The sequence below is a fragment of the Camelus ferus genome, chromosome 9, assembly GCF_009834535.1.
Source record: "Camelus ferus isolate YT-003-E chromosome 9, BCGSAC_Cfer_1.0, whole genome shotgun sequence".
Lineage (NCBI taxonomy): Eukaryota > Metazoa > Chordata > Mammalia > Artiodactyla > Camelidae > Camelus > Camelus ferus.
The window spans coordinates 66192336-66213611 of record NC_045704.1 but is presented as its reverse complement, the minus strand read 5'-3'; the positions used below and the strand labels follow the sequence as shown (position 1 = coordinate 66213611).

General features: G+C 34.6%; 1 protein-coding gene and 1 pseudogene across 17 annotated transcripts in view; both read right to left on the bottom strand.

Annotated features, from left to right (window-relative positions):
• The window catches only part of CCDC18 (coiled-coil domain containing 18), a 120245-nt gene that overhangs the window by 34527 nt on the left and 64442 nt on the right, over positions 1-21276 (bottom strand). For 14 of the 17 annotated variants that reach the window (XR_004322655.1, XR_004322656.1, XR_004322658.1 and 11 more), the window contains 7 exons: positions 18033-18149; positions 16902-17045; positions 15141-15344; positions 13229-13366; positions 9069-9269; positions 8319-8357; positions 3091-3558 (listed from right to left, as the gene is read on the bottom strand). Coding sequence is in view for 13 of the 17 variants with exons in the window: in XM_032487097.1 (XP_032342988.1) it covers positions 3091-3558; positions 8319-8357; positions 9069-9269; positions 13229-13366; positions 15141-15344; positions 16902-17045; positions 18033-18149 (1311 nt within the window). In the remaining 4 variants the exon portion in view is untranslated. Of the gene's footprint in view, positions 1-3090; positions 3559-8318; positions 8358-9068; positions 9270-13228; positions 13367-15140; positions 15345-15375; positions 16686-16901; positions 17046-18032; positions 18150-21276 lie in introns of those variants that run through there. The other 3 variants (XM_014564515.2, XM_032487101.1, XM_032487107.1) reach the window with 3 other exon arrangements.
• On the bottom strand, positions 9286-13222 carry LOC116665886 (annotated as a pseudogene).

Below are 21276 nucleotides of genomic sequence, written 5' to 3'. Positions count from 1 at the left end.
GCTTTCATCTTATTGCAGGGTATACAGACCATATTCATATTCTGTAAACTACTTTTCCTTTTTGAAAGTAAGCTGGATATAAATAGTACTTCTTACAACTTCCTAAAAAACCGTGAATCTGCAAGGTAGCTCACACTTCTGCTGCTCTCATCTAAAACAGGAGTTCCTGAAGTCTGTGAATGCCTTGAAATTGTGTGCATGTGGCATTTTTTGTGAGTTCTGAAGCTTCTGTCTGAGTCTGAAAGCAAAATACTGCTGTTTTAGAGGCTTTAGTATGAATGGACTTGCCAATGTAGTTAGCTACTAATCTGTTATACCATAAATTCGCTATGCCTCAGCTGATAACCCAGCTTCTTATTTCATTAAGAAAATAAAGACAATAGCAGAATTTCTCCCCTCCTATCATGTGTTTCTTCCACTCCAGATGTTTCTGTACCTTTATATGCTGCCTTCCTTCCTGTACAGTAGATAAACTCCCTTTTTTATCCAAGGCCAATTCTACTTCTCTGCTGGATCCTGCCTCCTTTAGCCTACTTTAAGGATTTTACTACTTTCACTCTCTTGTCTTGAGTTTTCAGTTTCACTGTTTATTGGATCACTTTCATCAACATACAAAATTCTGTTTTATCTCTTACTCTAAAAAACAAAACGAAAAACTCTCCCTTTTCATCGTGTCCCTCTCATTTCTCTGCTGTACTGTGTATCAAAAGAGCTGTCTATTCTTGGTGCTTCCATTTGTTCCTCTCCCTTTATCTCTGATCCCACTCTTAATCAGGCTTTTATCCTATTTCTCTGAAGCCATTCTTTAAAAAGTCATCAACTGATTCCACATTAACAAACATGACATCAGTTATCAATCCTCGTCTTATTTAGCAATATTTGACACAGATGACCTCATCCTCCTTGAAGAAGAAAAATGTTCTTACTTGGCTTATGGGATATTATACTCTCCTAATTTTTCTCCTGTGTCACTGCTTACTTCTCAGTTAGCTTTAACTTAAATTACTTGAATGCTAAAAGTAACTTAGCCTTAGTAAAGTAGGCTTAGTTTTTGGAACTTATTTTTTTTTAACCTCCAGTAATTCCACTGACTTAATCCAGCATTTGGCTCTAATTACCAACTATATGTTGATGATATCCAAATTTTATAATTTCAGTCTCATAAACTCAACCATTCATTTGTCATCTCCACTTGGACATCTAATAGAACTCTCAAATTTAATATATCTAAAATCAAACTCTTGATTCTCTCCATGCCTCAGAATCTGATCATCTGCTATTATTCCCCATCTCAGTAAATGCTCAGTTACTCTGGCCAAAATCTTTGGAGTCTTCCTTGATTTGTTTCTCTCAAAACCTGCATCAAATACTGCTGGCTCTACCTGCAAAATATATCCAGAAATTGAGCTATTTTCAACACTTCCACATCTACCCCCCTTGCCTACTCAAAACCATCTCTTGCCTGGTTTGTTACAAGTAACCTCCGAGATAATCTCTGTTCTTATCCCTTTATCATCCATTCTTCATAAAGCAGTCAGACTGACCCTTTAAAAATATAAATCAGATCATGTCCCTTTCCTAAGCAGAAACTTTCAATGGCTTCCCATCACACTTCAAATAAAATCCCAAGTTCTGAAAGGATCTACAGGATCACTAGGGTACCCCTACCCCACTACCCCACCCTCAGCATTATCTCTTATCTCCCACTTCTCACCCTTTCATTTACAATAAACCAGCCACACACCCCCTAGCTGTTTTTTGACCGTGCCAGGCATGCTACCACCTCAGGACTTTAGCACCTGTTGCTCCCTCTCCTCTAATGTTCTTCCTTCAGAGATGAGATAGTTTAATTCCTTACTTCCTACAAGACTCTGATTAAATGTCACCTTCTGGTGAGACTTTCCCTGATCACCCTATATAAAGCAGTACCCCAGTCACACTGTATCCTCTTACCAGCTTTTCTTCATAACACATTTCCACCTGGCATTACAGCATATATCTACTTGTTCATTGATGATCTCCCCACTAAAATGTAAGCTCTGTTTGGACCGGGTTTTGATTGTTTTTGTTTTGTTTTATTTCTATAATCCTGGTGCCTAGTATATAGTAGATGCTCAATAAATACTAAATGAATCAAGTGTCTGAATAAACGATAAACAGGAAACACAACTGTGGTTTTAAAGGCTAGATGAAAACTAATTTTATCAGGGTTTATAGAAAATTGTCTTGTTTATCACCTTACTTGTTTGCTATACACTTGAAATTTCATAATGTCCAAATTTTGTTTTGCCAGTAAGAACATCATTATATTTCTATAGTTTTCTGCTTATAAATAATAAATTAAGCTTTTTAACATTCAGAAAAATGTGGAGAAATGAACAGAAGCTCCAACAGTCTTTGTCTTGGATCCATTCTAAAAACACTTTTTAAACTTTTTAAGCCACCAAACCTATTTTGTTATGTTTGAAAATGAGGCAAATGGGCATTTGAAAAAAAGCTGACATAAGCTGGAAGAGATTATTTCTGTATGCAAATTATAGATTAACTGCTTATAAACAACACCAACTGTCTGTAAGGTACGTGTAGTAGGGATAAAGTTGCCTCTTCAGTATGATATGCTCAAGGAATAATGGGAGTAGAAAAATTATGTGAATGAGATATTCTGAGCCATTATGGAAGTCTATGACCAAAACAAAGGCTACCTTAATAATTTTTACTAGAATGGTTTCCAGGAAGTCAAGGAATACAACAAATTTTGGAACTCCATAAAACATTCTCCACTGTTCTGGAGTTCAAAATACTTTCCTAATATGAGGTAGAATTAGTCTTCAAATATAGAGATTATATTTAATCAGATACATAGGTAACTTTAACAAAAGTTAATATTAAAAATCTAAAGTTTCAACTCAACTTGTCTGGGGTAAAAGCATTAAAAACTTACAATGAATTTTTTCATCCTTTCAGCATTTGTGCACATCACCTAATGGCATAAATGCTTCATTTAAATATATGGGTCTTTTTTTCTACAAGCAATTAAATGATATTCTCTGGAGACAAATTACTATAACTTCTAACGTATGATTTACATACCTGAGTTGGACCAGCACCTGCTTGCATAGAAGACTTTTTTAATAGTCTCACTTCTTTGTTTATGTATCTCAGCATTCCACTAAGTGTACTGAAGTCATTATTCTCAGAACTATCATCTTCTAGGTCATATGCGAGAGGTTTAAATGAGTCTGACTGGGTATAAGTCAGATTCTTCTGGCTTTCTTCTAATGTTGAAGGTTGTTCCAATTGCATTTTTTTTAAGTCCTGCAACAATTCTTCAGAAAGGTCTTCATCACCATGAGTTCTGAAACTAAGGTCACTCGCGCTAATAGAGCGACGTAGTTTTCTACACTTGAAAAAAGTTGTGTGAGAATGTTTAGCAAATTTTGGATCTTCAGTATCAGGCATAACTTCCATGGGAGATGTAAATGGGGCTGGTAGAAATTTGATGTCTTCTGTCCTTTCATGACCAGAAATTTTGGCTTGTAATCTGGTTAATTCTGATTCCTGTAGAAAAATTGGTACATAGTGGGTGCTGAATACATTTTTGTTAAATGAAATGAATTACTTAGAAAATCACAGACTCTTAGAAGTCATTTAAGTTAAACTTCATCCCAATATAGGAATTCTTTTTATAACAACTCATGGGAGTTTTCCAAGCTCTGTTAAAACCCTTCATTTTGGGGCAATTATCTATGTTCACTACAAGTATGTTTAAACTATACTAAGGAATTCCATGAAAAGTAGATTTTTCCTTATAGTTTTTTTCTTTCTTAGTGTTAATGACAATATCAATTTCTATTCGTCTGAAATCTTAAATCCAGAAAATTTTCTGCAAAAGTATAATGGTTCACTATCATTTGTTAATCTAACATATATACACACAAAAAACAACTCCCTTCAGAATTTCTAATAGGAAATAAATGTATATTAGTTACTGTTTTATATGTCTTCATCACAAGAAAGCTTTACTAGAAATGTTTCAAAGGAAAACCTTAAGTGATTAATAATATTTAATAAATCAACCCTTATTTAATAAACTTTTCATTTCTATTTTTCCATGTCCTTCATTTGGGTCCTCTAACCGAATTCTGGGATCCTAAGAATGAGACTGCATACAGAGAAATAATTATAAAGTCAAAAAAAAAAGAAAGAGGAAGAGAGAGGATATTTTAATTTCAAATTTAAAAATTTACGTAGTGGTCTCTGTTCAAATACATTCTCTTCTCCTTTTCTTACAAGTATCGATAAGATACATACTTCTAAATCAGTCACTTTTAATCTGATAGTTTCTATTCTTTCTGAAAGTATTGTGTTTATAACTAAAACTGTCATAACCACAGTGTGCATTATAAAATGAAAGTTTAACATAATGTTTCAGTTCTTTGATATCTTTATACTACTTTAGCTAGATAAACTTGATTTATAAGTGGTGGAAGCACTAAGTTTTTGCAGTAAATCTTACATTCACACTCTTATAATCACAATTAATTAAGTAGCTATAAGATTGACACATATAGGGTCATGTGCAGTTAAAGTGTTTTTAAACTCCTGTGTGTTATCTAGCCAAATTTGAGAACTGTGGTATCTCAAATAAGTAGGATTCCATTTAACTTAGTTTAACACCTAACTTCTACAAAGAAATGTAGTATACTGAATACATTAAACATAATTCAACTTCTTAAGATTCAAAGAAGGTCAATGCTGTGATCATTATCGTAGTACACCATAATATAGTGATGTCTTCAGGGCTCTCAGAAAATAGATTTAGCTTTGCCCTTACTCCAGTCACCCTCAAATTCTACAGTACTTGTTAGGGTACCAAAGGAAGTGAGTGGGAGAGATCAGTTGCCTCAAACAGTGTTCCTTCTTGTCTTCTCCCTCACTTCTGTTTTTGTTCTCTGTCATTTACTGCTACTGTCAATGGAACTGCTTTCCATTATTTATAGTTACTTCTTATTGTTATATGTGTGCCAGCTTCTGCTCTTTTCTCAGCTTTTCTTCTTTCTTTCTCTCTTATTCTCCTCAACTTCTCCCCAATCTAGACTTTAAAGCCAGCTGATGTTGACTTAGAGAGTTACTGTCAGAAAACAAAGAAATTCTACCTTCTGACTGGTTTATTGGCTAGTCGTGGTACATGTTCTAAGATCTCTGTATTTATGTATCTGTGGTTCATTTAAGAACTGCTGCTATTTTGGCAATTTCCTAGGCAGTCGAACTTAAAAACTTCTGAATAATTGATAAGTATAATCCAGTTGTATTTATCACATTGGTAATATCTAACAAGTGAGCAGAGATAATTACTGTGACAAGAGATATAAAATGCAGAATCTTTAAAATTCTTAGAGTCAATTTTCTGCAATGAAATTTTATAATTTTGTATAAATGTTGTAATTCCCAGAACACTAGATATATGTTAATAAAAACATAGTGCTCAACTGAAACATAATTTTAGATTATGTCTATTTAGCTTTCCTCTAGTACTGTGAACATCAAGTATTTTATAAAAGGAATTTAACTGCTCAACTTACTAATTACAAATATTTCTAGGGTATAAATTGAGTTTATTGAAAAATAACTTTCATTGAAAGTAACTTTTTCAATAACTTTCATTTTGCTATAAAATCATTTATTGCTTCATAACTGTCAGGTTCTTTAAGGCCTTAGCTGACAATGTTAATCATATATACTGGCAGTCTGAATATTAAAATTTTTATGTCTATGCATTAATACTGATATTAATTCCAAATTGCAGAGTAAAATACCACTAATAAAAGGGGTGAGTAAGTAGCAAGAGGCTATATGAATAATGACTTACACACTCAAATCTAGTAAAAACATTTTTTTTGAATATAATCTTACATTTTCTACTTTGTAATTTTTAGAGGAACTTGCCTGGTTTTGAAAAATGCTCCTACCTTTTAAAAGTCATCAAGTATAAAATCATTTAAAATAAATATTATGATTAAGTTTGCATTTGTACAAGATCCAGTCCAAGAGGGCAATGCAGGCTCCTCCCGTATCTCTGAGTCCCATGCACAAAACACCAAATCTACAGCTACACAGTGAGCAGTTCTTTCCAAGAAACTGACTGAGAAACATCTACACATTGTGTGAATGAGAAAATGTCCACATTAAAACCAGTAGGAAAGCTGAGACTCACTTTTGCCATAAATCCCACGCCTAGCACAGGGCTACACAATGGGAGGAAACATCTGACTCCCAGTTTCTTCCTGAAGAGCAGAGGGCTTGGACCCCACATCTAGTGCACCAACTTTTAAAACTCTCACCTGAGTGATGGTCCCCCAAAATACTTCAACTGGGGAAGTCAGCAGACACTTTCTCCATCTTTTCCCTTGTGCCCCTCCAAATTACAAGTGTCTCCTTGGAAGAGATTTGTACATGTCTGGTGCCCAAGTCTTTGAAGCTGCAGCCTGAGTGACAGATCCCTGGATTGCATGGCTCTGACAGCCAATAGGATGTGCATTTACGAGTCCATCAGGACTAGCAAACAAGGAAGCAGTTCTTAATGGGCACAGGAGCACAGCTTGCAGCTATACACCGAAGCCCAGTGCAGAGGGAAAAGGCAAAAAAACCTGTCTCCCAGTGTCTCCCTGGAGGGCCCTAACTAAAAACTTTCTCAGTTGTTGTCTGAGGGTCCAGCTTCCAATAAGCCTGCAACTAAGACTGACTGGGATCCTCCCCTTTGGGATACTGACAGGTCTTGGCATACCTTCAACTACTGGGATCCACTAAGATCAAAGATGGCTGCTTGAACAATCACAAAGGTTTGAAAGACAACAAGAGCTCAGGCCAGGCTGATTAAGGCACATCTCCTGCATGAGATCACTCCACCAAGACTGGAAGAGGTGGCTGTTCTGTCTACTGTGCAGAAACCAACACAGAAAGTCAAGAAAAATGAAGAAAGGAACAGACTTTAATGAGATAGAGACAAGAGACTTAACTGAAAAAGAGTTCAAAATAGCCATCATAAAGATATTTACCAAGATTAAGAAAATAATGCATAAACACAGTGAGAATTTCAACAAGGAGAAAGAAAATATAAGAAAATACCAAGCAGAAATCAAAGTGAAGAATACAGTAACTGAACTGAAAAATCCAATAGAAGGCTTCAGCAGCAGACTAGATCAAGGGAAAGGAAGGATCAGCAAACTCAAAGAGAAGGCAGTAGAATGCATCCAATCAGAGGAGCAAAAAGAAAAAAGAATGAAGAGTAAGAAAGATAAGGGATTAAAGGGACATCACCCAGTGCACCAGTGCACATGTTACACAGGTCCTAGGAGGAGAAAAGAGAAAAGCACACAAAGCTTATTCAGAGAAATAATGACTTCCCTAATTTGAGGAAAGAAACAGACAACCAGATCCAAGAAGCCCAAAGAGCTGAAATATGATGAATCCAAAGAGACCAACATTAAGACATACTATAATTAAATCCTCAAAAGTTGAAGACAAGGAAACAATCTTAAAAGCAGTAAGAGAAAACAGCTTGTTACGTACAAAGGAACCCCATAAGACTAGCAGCAGAAACTACAGGCCAGAAGATAGTGGCATGATAAATTCAAAGTGCTGAAAGAAAAAAAACTGCCGACCAAGAATATTCTTCCTGGCAGCTGTCCTTCAGAATTGAAACAGAGGTAAGGAGTTTTCCAGACAAGCAAAAGCTGAAGTTCATCTCCACTAGACTGACTTCACAAGAAATGTTAAAGGGACTTCTTCAAGCTAAAACAAAAGGATGCTAACTAGTAACAGGAAAAAACGGAAATTTAAACCTCACTGATAAAGGTAAATATATATTATAGTTAAATGCATAATACTCTAATGTTGTAATGGTGTTGGGTAAATCACTTATTACTATATATAAAGGTTAAAAGACAAAAGTATTAAAAATGACTATAAATAACTTGTTAATGGGTACACTGGTAAAAAGAAGTAAATCGTGACATCAAAAACAAAACTGAGGGTGTTCAACATCACTAATCATCTGGGAAATCAAAATCAAAATCAAATGGAATACCACTTCATACCTGTTAGAATGGCTATCACCAAAAACACAAGTGTTGGAAAGCGTATGGTGAAAAGGAAGCCCTTGTATACTGTTGATGAGAATGTATATTGGTGCAGCCACTATGAAAAACAGTATGGAGGTTCTTCCAAAAATTAAAAACAGATCTACCATATGATCCAGCAACATCATCACTTCTGGGTATATATTCAAAGGGAATGAAAACAGGGTATTAAAGAGATACCTGCACTCCTGTGTTCATCGCAGCATTATTCATAATAGTCTAGGTAAGGAAAAGGCAAAAGTGCCCATCAGTGGATGAGTGGATAAAGAAAATGTGGCAAATATACATACAATGATGAATATACAGTGTGCCATTTGGGACAATGTGGATGGACCTTGAGGGCACTATGCTCAATGAAACAAAAGAGAAAGACAAATACTGCCCAGTAACACTTACATGTGAAATCTTAAAAAAAAAAGGAAAAGAAAAAGAAAAAAGAGTCAAACTCTCAGAAACAGTGAGCAAAAAAATGGTTGCCAGAGACATGGACGTGGGGGAAATAGGAGAGGTTGCAAAAAGGCTACAACCTTTTAGGTATAAAATAAAGTCTGTGTGTCCAATGCATAACATGATGACTATAGTCGGTAACACTGTGTTATATAATTGAAATTTTTTGAAAGAGTATAATGTAAATGTTCTCACCAAAAAATAAATAAATAAATAAATAAATAAATAAATAAATAAATAAGTAAGTAAGTAAGTAAATAAATTATATTTGAACAATTATAAATTTTTCTCCTGTGTTAATCATATCATCATATTATATTATATTAATAATTCTCAAATTCAGTGTCTTCTAAATAAAGTGCTTTTTATTCAAACAGGTCAATTTTGGGTTATACAGCCCTCCACAAACTACAAGGATGGGAAAATTAGTCATAAATTTACTTTATCATATTTTGCTTTATGTACTTTTATATGTTTACTTACTTTTATAAGTAATGCTTCATTTGTAGCTTCAATTACTTCATTCCTGTCTTGGACTTGTTGATGCAAATTGCTTACAGTGTCCTGAGCTTCTTCTAATTCTAGTTTTGCCTTCTCTAACTGTTCATTTAGTTGCTGAACAGAAGTCTTTTGAGAGTCAGCAGAAATCTTCCACTTTGCATGGTTCTCCTGATGTGAAATCATCTATGTAGCCCCAAAATTGAAAAGGAAAAGAAGAAAGAAAATAGAGTGAAGTTGGTTTCAACAACATTCTAATACTTTCTGTGGAGCCAGCTGGCACTCCCTGGAGTCATAAAACCCTCACTCCTGGGCTCTCGGTGTCCCTGGAGCCAGTGACACCTTGACCCCTACTCCCCACTGCAGGACCACTCTGCATATCTGCATTCCTGCAGGATAAAAAAAAAATCCCTTGATGTGTGTTTACCCTAACAAAACTTACCACCCCAAGAGAGCCCATGTGACAATACCCTACGCGACAGGCCTATCCTGCACTCATCAAAGTCATAAATCCTATTGTTCAGAGAAGTCCCTGACAGATCTTACAACCAATCAGGTACCTGTGCACGAATTGATCATGCAGCCCCCTACTCCTTGTGTTCACAGCCCCCTCCCTCCAATTAAAGAGCCTGCACATTCTCCCCGGTGCTCCCGTAGGCACCTCCTGCCTATGTGGCCTGCGGTTGCCTATAGCAGCGTATCTATTAAACTTTTCTCAGTCTCTGGTAATTCTTTTAACAACCCACATCACTGGCACATCACTGGCTCACCACATAGTGCCCACAACACTTTCTATATCCATCTAAACCTAAGTACATTCTGTTTGTAGTTACAAACATCTGATTTCTCAACAAACAACATACTAGAGAAAAAAAGGGGGAGAAGGAACCCACAATCCTAAATTTACTTAAGAACCGTTAACTAAATACAATGGACTGTTTTCGGATCCCAATTTGAACAAATCAATTATAAAGACATTTTTGTGATAACTGAGAAAATCTGAACAATGACTGGATGTTTCATGACATTAAGGGATTACAGTCAATTTTTAGGTGTAATAAAGGCATTGTGGTTATGTTTTTTAAAAATAGCCCTTATCTTTTAGAGATATTTACTAAAATGTTTACTGATAAAATAATGATATTTGGGATTTGCTTTGAAAAAAAATATGTGATATGTGAGGGAGGGAAGAAAGGGAAGTGAGTAAGGTTAAAGATACGGTGACCAGACTTTCCAGTTTGCCTATGACTATCTAGGTTTTATGCCTGGTGTCCTGGTATAGTTACGAATAGCACCCTTTTTCATTCTCAAAAGTATATCCTTTTAGATAAGAGAAATAGTCAATGTACATTAGACTAAATCAAACTGGCCATGAACTGATAATGACTGAAGCTGAATAATACACAGGAGGATTTCTACTATACTCTCTACTTTTGAATGTTTAAAATTTTCCAAGATAAAGTTTAAAAAAATCTTATTCTCACTGAAAAATTAGGAGTTTTCAATTATTATTAAGTGACTTTCTTGATGATTCTGAAACCTATATTTTAAAAAATACTGTTAAAAATTATTGACCTCCTTTTCTATTACTTTAATGACATATTATCTCATTTTTATATTCAAACAACACATACTTCAAAAAATCTTTGCTAAGTACCCCCCAAAAATACTACCTAAAAAAACCCCTGTATTTATTATAATTACTCCTACTTGAAGGCCCTTATCTTTGGAAAACAGCAAGCATTTTATCACCCACTTTTTCCATTCCTTACAGGCTTCCACAGGTTTTGGCAAGTTCACATTATCCTCAGGACTATGTTTTGAGTGTGTCAGCAGATTCACCTTTAATCCACCTCACCAGGGTTTTGTATCCTTCTATGATGTTGCAACCAACAGCACGCTGTAACTTGCGCAGATAGGGCAAAGGTTTAGGGGGCACTGGTCAGCTTCATCCAAGTGTTTGGAACCTTCTATTAGGTGTTCAAACCACTGGCAATGTCAAAGTCCAAATACGTGTCCAGTCTCATGGGTTAAAGTCTTATAGGACAGGAGCAGCAAACCACTAATCACTTCAGGAATGTAACAGTTCTAAAAAATTGAATAGTCATTTGAAGATGTTTTCTGCAGCTTCTTTACTTTGCTTTCATAATGCAAGCTATAAAAAAAACTGCCCTACCTGGCAAAGCTGAATATCCCTGCACTATCTGTCAGAGGCCTGTCCAAAGGCAAATTCCAGGAGTCTTGTGTGAAGATCAACCTTTGTTATTCCCACAGTACAGACGCCATCTTTAGGTTTCTTATTTTTTAAGAACTTCAGGGTGTGCCCTGCATGAATTTGTAGCGTTTGTGTGTCATCACTGACTTTAAAGGAACAACAGCTCCTCGCAGAGACAGGAGCTGGGTCTAGGAGTTTCACTGTCAGGCCAGAGAAAATTGCTCCACAGTAGCCCTTGAGCCATTTCATATATTCTTCACTGACAGCTCTGGTGTTTCCTAGAGACCCAATGTACCGTATATAAACACTGCATTTCTCTGGAGAGGGTATCTTTCTGTAAGGATCACTGAAAAACTGTTCAAAGTCTTGAGGAGCTTCAGGATGGAAGGTGATCCAATCTGATTGCAAATGCAAGGTCCAAAAGGATCACTATGTGGCTGAAAGGCTTCATTTATCAAACGCTGCTTCACCAGCATCTAACTTATACTGTGATGTAAGTGTTGGGTTCTTTGAGTTTTTAGTATCTGTTCAGAGTGCCATACAGTTTGCATAACAAAAGTTCTCTTCCATTCACATCATGTTCCTGTGTAGAGCTTTCATCCTTCTGTCTGAATGGGTTAAACAGCTGTTCCTCCACGAGGCTTACAAGGACCAGTATGTCTGGGCCTGGCCAAGAAAGCATTGTGCTAGGTGCCTTCATCCCCAACAGGCCTCAAAGCTGCCAGTGGCAGCCTCTGTGTGAGTGTCCATATTAGGTATTTTTATATGACACACATAAAAATTAGTATCAGATATTAAACAGCAATACTAGAACCAACTTTTATAATTCATTTTATGTACTATCTGCTTATAAATAATTTCAGGGGGCTTATAAAACTAAAAGTAAAAAATGAGATAATTAAAAATGAAAGTAGAACACAGACCATATAATAAGAGCATACTGAGTCGTTGCTGCAAACACCTGAGATGGACCAATTCTCACTGATGGTCACTAACTTGAGCAGCTAATATCAATTAAATAATTACATTGAACTCATGAGCATTTACATTTGTCTCTGAAGACCAAAAGATGTAATCTCTTGGCCTGAGAACTGGACTTAGCTTGCAAATGTGTTTTGTTTGGGAAACACACATGTTTTCAAACAGATCTGACTCCAAATGCATTTAAGCAAGACATGGTGACTGCAGATTCAACCTATCCTCACCAAGATGTTACCAAACTCTCTCGAAAGGAGTTTAATATAAATGTATTTGCAACCCTTGCCATGTAGAAAAATGCTTTATTAGAGCTTCATAAGTAATTTATTTAGATCTTAAACATAAATTCTGGATATCTTCAAATATAGTTTTAAAAAGACAAGAAATGCTATTCTAATTGATAACACTGTCCATTTCTATAAAGGCTCAGAACATACTGATATATAAAAAGCAAAGTATCATATTGCCTCTCTAACTTACTACCAGAACAAATGCTGGAGGTCACAATGCATTGATAGATTCACATCACATGAAACTGCTTATATGCTAATTCGTTTCAGCAAGTGCTATTTTATAACCAGCGATGATGATGATGATGATGTGCCAGGCTCTGGTGTAAGAACTGTAACTACATTCACCCATTTAATCCTCAACACAGTTCTATGAGATAGGTATCATTATTACATCCATTTTAGTCAGAGATGTTAAGTTAGTTGCCAAGCGATGAGCTGAGATTTAGAAGCACAATGCCTGGCTCAAGAATTCAAGCTCTTAACCCTACAGAATATTAGCTCCCTGGATATGAAGTGAAAGTTGTATGTGGAGGCTACCAGAAGTGGAGGACCACAGTGTGTTACTCGCCAATGCACATTTGAGAGCTAGACTTACACTTTGTCCAGAAGGGCAACACACTTTAGCAGAGAGTAATGGAGCAAATTAAATTTTTCTTTACCTCTAGATGATAAGCTTCTTTGAGAGATTCTATTTCTGCTGACAATTTCTTGATTTCTGCTTGCATTCTTGCTTCTAAATGAGCTTCACGGACTTGAGAAGCTCCCAATTCTTCAGCTAAATGGTTTCCATGAGCTTCCTTAAAAATGAAATATTAAGTAAAGGCTGTGTTTCTTGTTCATTTGGTTATTATTGCTAAGCCAATCCAGCACATTTATGGAAGTATTTGCACCTCTTATAAAAATATATAAATGTTCATATCCAAAATTACCTTATTAAATCGTATACTTTTTAAAGCGTATTAATCTAGATTTTAATCTAGACATTTAAGAGACTACTAATGGGAAAATATTAGTATATTGTTTCTTATTATAATAGAAGTTCACTAACCAATGCTTTTGGAAAATAAACTAATAACCACAGCCTGCTGAACTTTGGCAGATAATACTCTACCCTTGGCTATGCCCATGCATGTTTTCTCACCAGATGTGCTATTTGTTTATCTAGACTCAGTTGTATATTTATTCAAACCTATTTATGCTAGTTGTGCTTGTGACTATAATTATGCAATTTTATTATGCAATATGAACATTGATGAAATATGTGTGCAAAGGAATGTTTTTTATGAAAACTAAGTATGTGCTTTGAGACAGTTCAGTGAGTAAGTCACAAATACTTGCCACCCAGTTAGAAACAGTCAAGATAGTCGTGAAATACTGTGGGAAATTCCAATTAAAAATATAAGAGATGCTATCCTTCAGCTGATTTACAAATGTCTTTTAATTCTTTTTTGATTTTAAGAAACCAAAATTGGAAAAAAAAAAAGATGATGGAATATGAGTATGGTTCATGCAAGAAAGACTAGGTATAACTGGAATAAAGTGACCTACTCACACAAAGAACCAAGATTTGGTCCCACGTTAAAAGATTAATACATGAATATATACCTCGAGCTTCAGGTTAAAATACAATATTTAAACTGTCATTTAAAATAATTCCCCACCTTCACTTACTGTTGTATTGAGTTTAGTTTGCCAGATAAAATCAATTATACTACATTCAGATACTACTGACAAGGGCAGGATGAAATTAAAGTTAACAGCTCCCCTTTCCCAGTAGACTCCCATGTGCTTGACGTATTCTAATAAAAGTTCCTCATGTATTCCTCATTATTCTAACCATCCAGAAATGTGACTAAAGCCATCATTAGGTTAACCAAAATTAAATGTAAAAACATTTTAACTCAATTCCTATACTGAATTAGTGACTATAACAGAAAGCAGAAAAATCGTAAGAACTTTTCCAGAACACCAATACAGTTTTCTCAAAGTCTAAGGAATTAACCCCAGTATACCAAGCTAATATTTTTAAGTCAGGTTGTTTATTTTCTACCAAATATTGGGGAAACACAATTTATATTAGTGTTCTTGCTTTTTAAAAGCATTTTTCCTCCCGGAAAGTTCTGGACTACAGATTTCTAACAGTTACAAATTTAGATAGTTTTCACTTATGAATGGCTACAAATATGAAAAGTTTTACTCAAAAGATTTATTAGATTTATTTTTTCTTCAAGTGACAGCTTAAATTCACTAGAAAGTCTGAAAGCACCTTATAACTCAATTTATTGAAAACTAATTAGTCTGACCAAAACTCAGTTCTGAGAGACTTGCCAGTTGTACTACAATGCTATGCTAAATATAACAGTTTTTCTCTTTTAAAATTTTTGGTAAAATATACACAACATGAAATTTACCACCTTAACCATCTTTCAGTGTACAATATGGTGGCATTAAGTACATTCACATTGTTGTGGAACACAATTAACTTTTGCAAGAACTATATTCTACAGCTGAAACAAGTTAATGTTAAAAACTTTATGATTTTCAGTAAGGTAAAAATAGAAGAGGGGTTACTTTTTCTTTAGAGAGTTGCTTTATTTCCTCCAGTTCACTTGAGAGCCTTTCTATTTCTCTCTGTGCTTGGACTTGCTGACGACGAGCCTCTACCAATTCTGTATGAGAATTGTGCAACTGCTCCCGAGTGAGCCTCAATTCCTGCTCTGTATCTACAGCCTCCTTGTACTGAGTTGCAATGTACTGTTCCTGCTCTTTCATAACCTGAAATGCACAAAACACTTCTGGGTTTCAAAATAAAATGATACAGATAACCTGTTTCTCATTCTGATTTGTCTTTTAATAAGTGATTTTCCCCCCTCCTAACTAAACCTCTATGTAATTTAACAAGCAATGAATATCATCCACTGTGAAACTCATATTCAGAAAAAATTTTTTTTAATAATAAGAAAATGACAAAAAGTACTTTAATAAATCTGGGACCCACAGGTATATTTTATGTGAACTTAATATGCAAGCTGTATAATCCTTTATCATTATGATGTAACATGACAGAATAAATAATAATATAAAGAGAAGAAAGAAGTTAATATCTGATTATCCATGTCAAAGATGGAGAACATAATGGCATTAATAATCAAAACCCACCATCAATCCACATGGCTGGGTTAAGGATGACCTTATTCTCTGCGAAAGTGAAATTTGTCACTGGGACTGCTACTCCCTCTGAAGTACTTTTACATTCCTGTTAAATCCCTAGTAAATCATTATTTCTTAGAGGATTAGAAAAATCAGTAAAAAGTAAATTAGATCTAATTAGCCTGGGAGGTAGGTTAGATGGTAGGTAATGACACTCGACTGTAGGGCTGTTAAGGAGAGAAACCAGCACAAATCACTAGGATCATGACGTCGAGGAGGGGCTCCGGGTCCAGCTGTGCCATGTATCAGTGTAAATCTCACGTAAGTATTTTTAGCCAGTTCTTGTTATGGAACACAAAATGATGGAGCCAGTAATCATTTTTTTCTCACTGGGGTCCAAACATGCTCTCAGAGACCCTGCTTAATTTATGTATATAACTCAAAAAATATTTATTCATGCATACTATGTGATATGTATTGTTCTAGGTGTTGAGGATACAGGAGTGAACAAAGGAGACAAAGCGGCTACCCTTCTAGAGTTTATATTGTATTGGAGGAGACAGAGTATCAGTTAATCAAATACAATAAAGAGCTATATATTAAATTTTAAAGTTGAATATGGTACTTAAAAACAAGAAAAAGTTATATCCATGAGAGCTCTTAGAAGCAAATTCACTTCTTAAAAAGGCAAGTAGATGGAATGGGTTCAGTAGTCAACACATATGCAAACTGATGATATGAAGTCATGAAATTTCATGTGGCAACTCAATGTAGTTGTCCTCAATAATATATAATCATCTGTTCATTCATTCTCTGGATAGAGTTCCTCAAGGACAAAGGAGATAATATCTGATCTTCAGTTCTATTACATAGTAGATTCTCAATTTAAAAAAATATATACATATATATTTGTTGACCAAGTGAGCACACATCGTGGATTTACTGTGAGAGATATCATGCCAATTCCTGTAGGGAATATAAAGATAAATAAAACGATGCCCTCGTCTATAATTAGAACATCAGAATAATGTAATTAAGAAGACCAAAGAAACTAATAGGTATCTGACACAAATATTTAGTCTAAAAATGCTTATGCACAGTTTCTATATACTGAAACCAGTCAGTTTAGAACATAAAGATTTATAACAATCTTGTTCCTTAAGAGGAAAATAATTTGCTTACGCTTTCCATTTCATTCATCTTTTGTTGTGTCCGTTCAGTCTCTTTCTTCAGTTGACTTATCTCCTGTTCATTCTGCAGTGTTATAAACTCTTTTTCTCGAAGCTGTTCTTTGGCACTTTTCAATTTTTCATTCAAACTTTCTATCTGAATTTTAAACAGAGCAATATTAATGTAACTAAGAAAAAATAATTCAATCGTAACTACAATCCAAGTAAGTAAAGCTTTAAACACATATCTCTAAAGTAGCAATATTTAAAAATGTGCTTTTCTTAAGACAACCATAACACTGACATGAACATCTTGTGCCTAGTAAGATGCTTATGTGTATACCTAAAATACAATAAGAGATGGAAGTCTCAATTACATTTGCATAAGGAAAATAAGGGTACTTTAAAACAACAAACATTACATGGCCTTCCAAATAATTTTATAGGTAATATGTGCGTGAACTTAAAAAGCACAGTTAGTGAAAACAAAGTCCCCTTCTCACTGTGTTCCTTCCAAAGAGGCAAACACAGTTAACAGAGTTACTTCCAAATCCTTCCAGAAATATCTTATACATATTCAGACATGCATACATTACAATATGTTAGCACACTGATACAAAGAAAAAAAAAACAAATTCAAAATACCATTAAGAGGATAGGCACCAGGAGCTGGGAGTGAGGGACATGGGGAAGTGTTGGTCAAAGGGTACAAAGTTTCAGTTATGCAGGATAATAAACTCTGGAGAGCCAATGTATGGCACAGTGAGTGACCACAGTCAGTAATACTATGTTGTATACCTGGTAAGTGTTCTCACCAAAAAAAAAAAAAAAAAAAGGTAACTATATGAGGTGATAGATATGTTAATTGGTTTGATTATTTCACAATGAATATATATATTAAAACATCACACTGTACACTTTAAATATGTGCCATTTTTTATTGTCAATTATACCTCGATAAAGCTGGGGGGGAAATTAAAGAGAAAAAAAAATATAAGATAGCATGTGCAGGATGATTAAAATTATATAGCATTTTTTTGTTATGTATTCTATTAAAAAGTCATATTATGTGAATAACAGACGCTTATGGTTAAGAAGTTTTTTTAAAAAAATAACTTAAAGTATGTGATTTTAAATAATTTACCTGTTTGTTGCTTTCTTTAAGCTCCAATTCTGATTTCTCCAGAGTACCTTCTAATTTAATTATTTTCTGTTCCATTTCTCCCCTGTGCTCACGAATAGTCATATCCAAATGTGTAACCTAAATACAAAAGTAACACTAAACTGTTCAATTTTATTCTATTGTGGAAAATAGTGTGCCTCGAATGTGTTTTAGAATTGTTTACAGTGGGTATGGCTGAAGAACAAATGCATCTCAAATAAATTATTAAAAAGAATGAGAAAAATAATCCTTGCTTACTAATACTGGATCTTAAGCCCCATATATGATTATGTTCACATAAACGACAAAGAAAATGATTCAGACTTCATTTTATGCTACATAAATGCTGCTAAATACAATATAACACAACAAAAACTGTGGGATACAGCAAAAACACTGCTTGGAGGCATTGAATGCATATATTAGAAAAGAAGATCTAAATTCAATCATTTAAGCTTCCAGCTTGGCAAACAAAAGGAGGGGCAAATTAAATCCAAACTAAGCAGAAGAAAAGAAATAATAAAAATTAGACCAGAAATCAATGAAATTAAAATTGGGAAGTCAACAGAGAAAAATCAACAGCGCCAAAAGCTGGTTCTTGGAAAAGATCAGTAATATCAATAAGCCAGACTAACCAAAAAAAAAAAAAAAAAGGAAAAAAAAAGCTAGAGGGAGGATATACATTACTAACATCAGAAATGAAAGAGGAGCTATTACTATAAATCTCAAGGACATTAAGAGGATTATAGAAAAATATTATGAACAACTCTCTGCCCATGAATTTAATAAAACTAGGTGAAACAAACCAATTACTTGAAAGGCACAATCTGCCAAAACTCATACAAGAAACAATCTGAAAAAGCCTATATCTACTAAAGATATTGAATCAATGATTAATAACTTTACAAAACAGAAAGCACCAGGCTCAGATGGGTTCATTGGTGAATTCTGCCAAACATTTAAAGAAGAAATTATATCACTTCTCTACAATCTCGCTCAGAAGATACAAGTACAGTAAATACTCATTTGATGAGGTCAGCATTACCGTAATACCAAAACCAGACAGAGACATTATGGAAAAAAAAAAAAAAAAAAACTATAGACCAATATCTTTCATGAACATAGATGTAAAAATTCTCAACAAAATATTATCAAATCAAATCCAACAATGTATAAAAAGAATTATACACAAATGGGATTTTTTTCTAAGTAGGTATAAAAGGCTTTTCAACATTTGAAAATTAATGCTACTGATCACATCAATAGGCTAAAGAAAAATCACATGATCATAACAGATGTAGAAAAAACTACTTGATAGAGTCAAACACCCATTCATGATAAAACCTCCTGGTAAACTAGAAATAGAGGGTAACTTCCTCCACTTGATAAAGAATACCTAAAAAAAACCAAGAGCTAACATCACACTTAACAGTGAGAAACTAGAAGCTTTCCCACTAAGATCAGATACAAGGCAAAGATACTCCCTCTCACTACTGCTTTTTCTACAGTGTATAGGATGTCCTAGCTAATACAGTAAGATAAGAAAAGGAAATAAGTGGTATTTAGATGGGAAGGAAGACATAAAATTTTTTTTGTTTGCAGATGACATGATGATCTACGTATAAAATCCAAAAGATTCAATAAAAATATTCCTGAAACTAATAAGTGATTATAGGGAGACTGCAGGATATGAGGTCAATACACAAAAGTCAATCGCTTTCCTATATACCAGCAACGAACAAGAGAAATTTGAAGTTGAAAACACAATTATCACTTACCTTAGCATTCCCCAAAATGAAACAGTTATAAATCTAACAAAATATATATAAGATCTATATATGGAAAATTATAAAACTCCAATGAAAGAAATCCAAGGATGATATTCTTTCAGAGAGAGAGAGAGAGTTCATGTTCATGGATGGAAAGACTTAATATTGTCAAGAAGTCAGTTCTTCCCAACTTGATGTACAGATTCAAGGCAATTCCAATCAAAATCCCAGCAAGTTAATTTGTGTGTATCAACAAATTGATTCTAAAGTTTATATGGAGAGGCAAAAGACCCAGAATGGCTAATACAATTTTGAAAGAGAAGAACAAAGTTGGAAAACTGACATTATCCAACTTCAAGACTTACTATAAAGCTTCAGTGATCAAGACAGTGTGGTACTGATGAAAGAATAGGTGACTAGATCAGTGGAACAGAACAGAGACCAGAAACAAAACCCATGTAAACATAGTCAACTGATCTTTGACAAAGGAGCAAAGGAAATACAATGGAGAAAGGACCATCTTTTAAACAAAAGGTGCTGGAATAAATGGGCATTCACATGCAAAAAAGCAAATCTAGACACAGACCTTACAGCCTTCACAAAAATTAACACAAAATGAATCACAGACCTAAAAGTAAAAAACAAAACAAACAAACAAACAAAAAACCTATAAAACTTCTAGAAGATAACAGGAGAAACCTGCATGACCTTGGGTATGGCAATAACTTTTAAAATACAACACCAAAGGCACAATCCATGAAAGAAATAACTGATAAGTTGGACTTCATTTACAGTTAGAATCTTCTGCTCTGTGAAAGCCAATGTCAAAAGAATGAGAAGAAAAGCCACAGACTGGGACAAAATATTTGCAAAAGATACAATGGAAAAGGCCAGATATCCAAAATATACAAAAAAACCTTAAAACTCAACAAAAGAAAATCAAATAAACTAATTAAAAAGTTGGCCGAAAACCTTAACAGACACCTTACCAATTAAAATATACAGGTGGTAAATAAGCATATGAAAGATGTTTCACATCATATGTCATCAGAGAAATGCAAATAAAACAAGGAGATACCACTACACATCTAGTAGAATGGCCAAAACTGGAAACATTGACAACACCAGATACTAGCCAGGATGTGGAGCAATAGAAACTCTCATTCTTTGCTGGCGGGAATGCAAAATGGTACAGCCATTTTGGAAGTGTCTTATTAACACTAGACATACTCTAACCATACAATCCAGCAATTGCACTTCCTGGTATTTACCCAAAGAAGTTGAAAACTTATGTCCACAAAAAAAACCTGAACATGGATGTTTATAGCAGCTTAACTGTAACTGCCAAAACTTGGGAACAATCAAGACGTCCTTCTAAAGGTGAATGGCTAAATAAACCACATAGTATATCCAGACAATGGAATATTACTCAGTGCTAAAAAGATATAAACTATAAG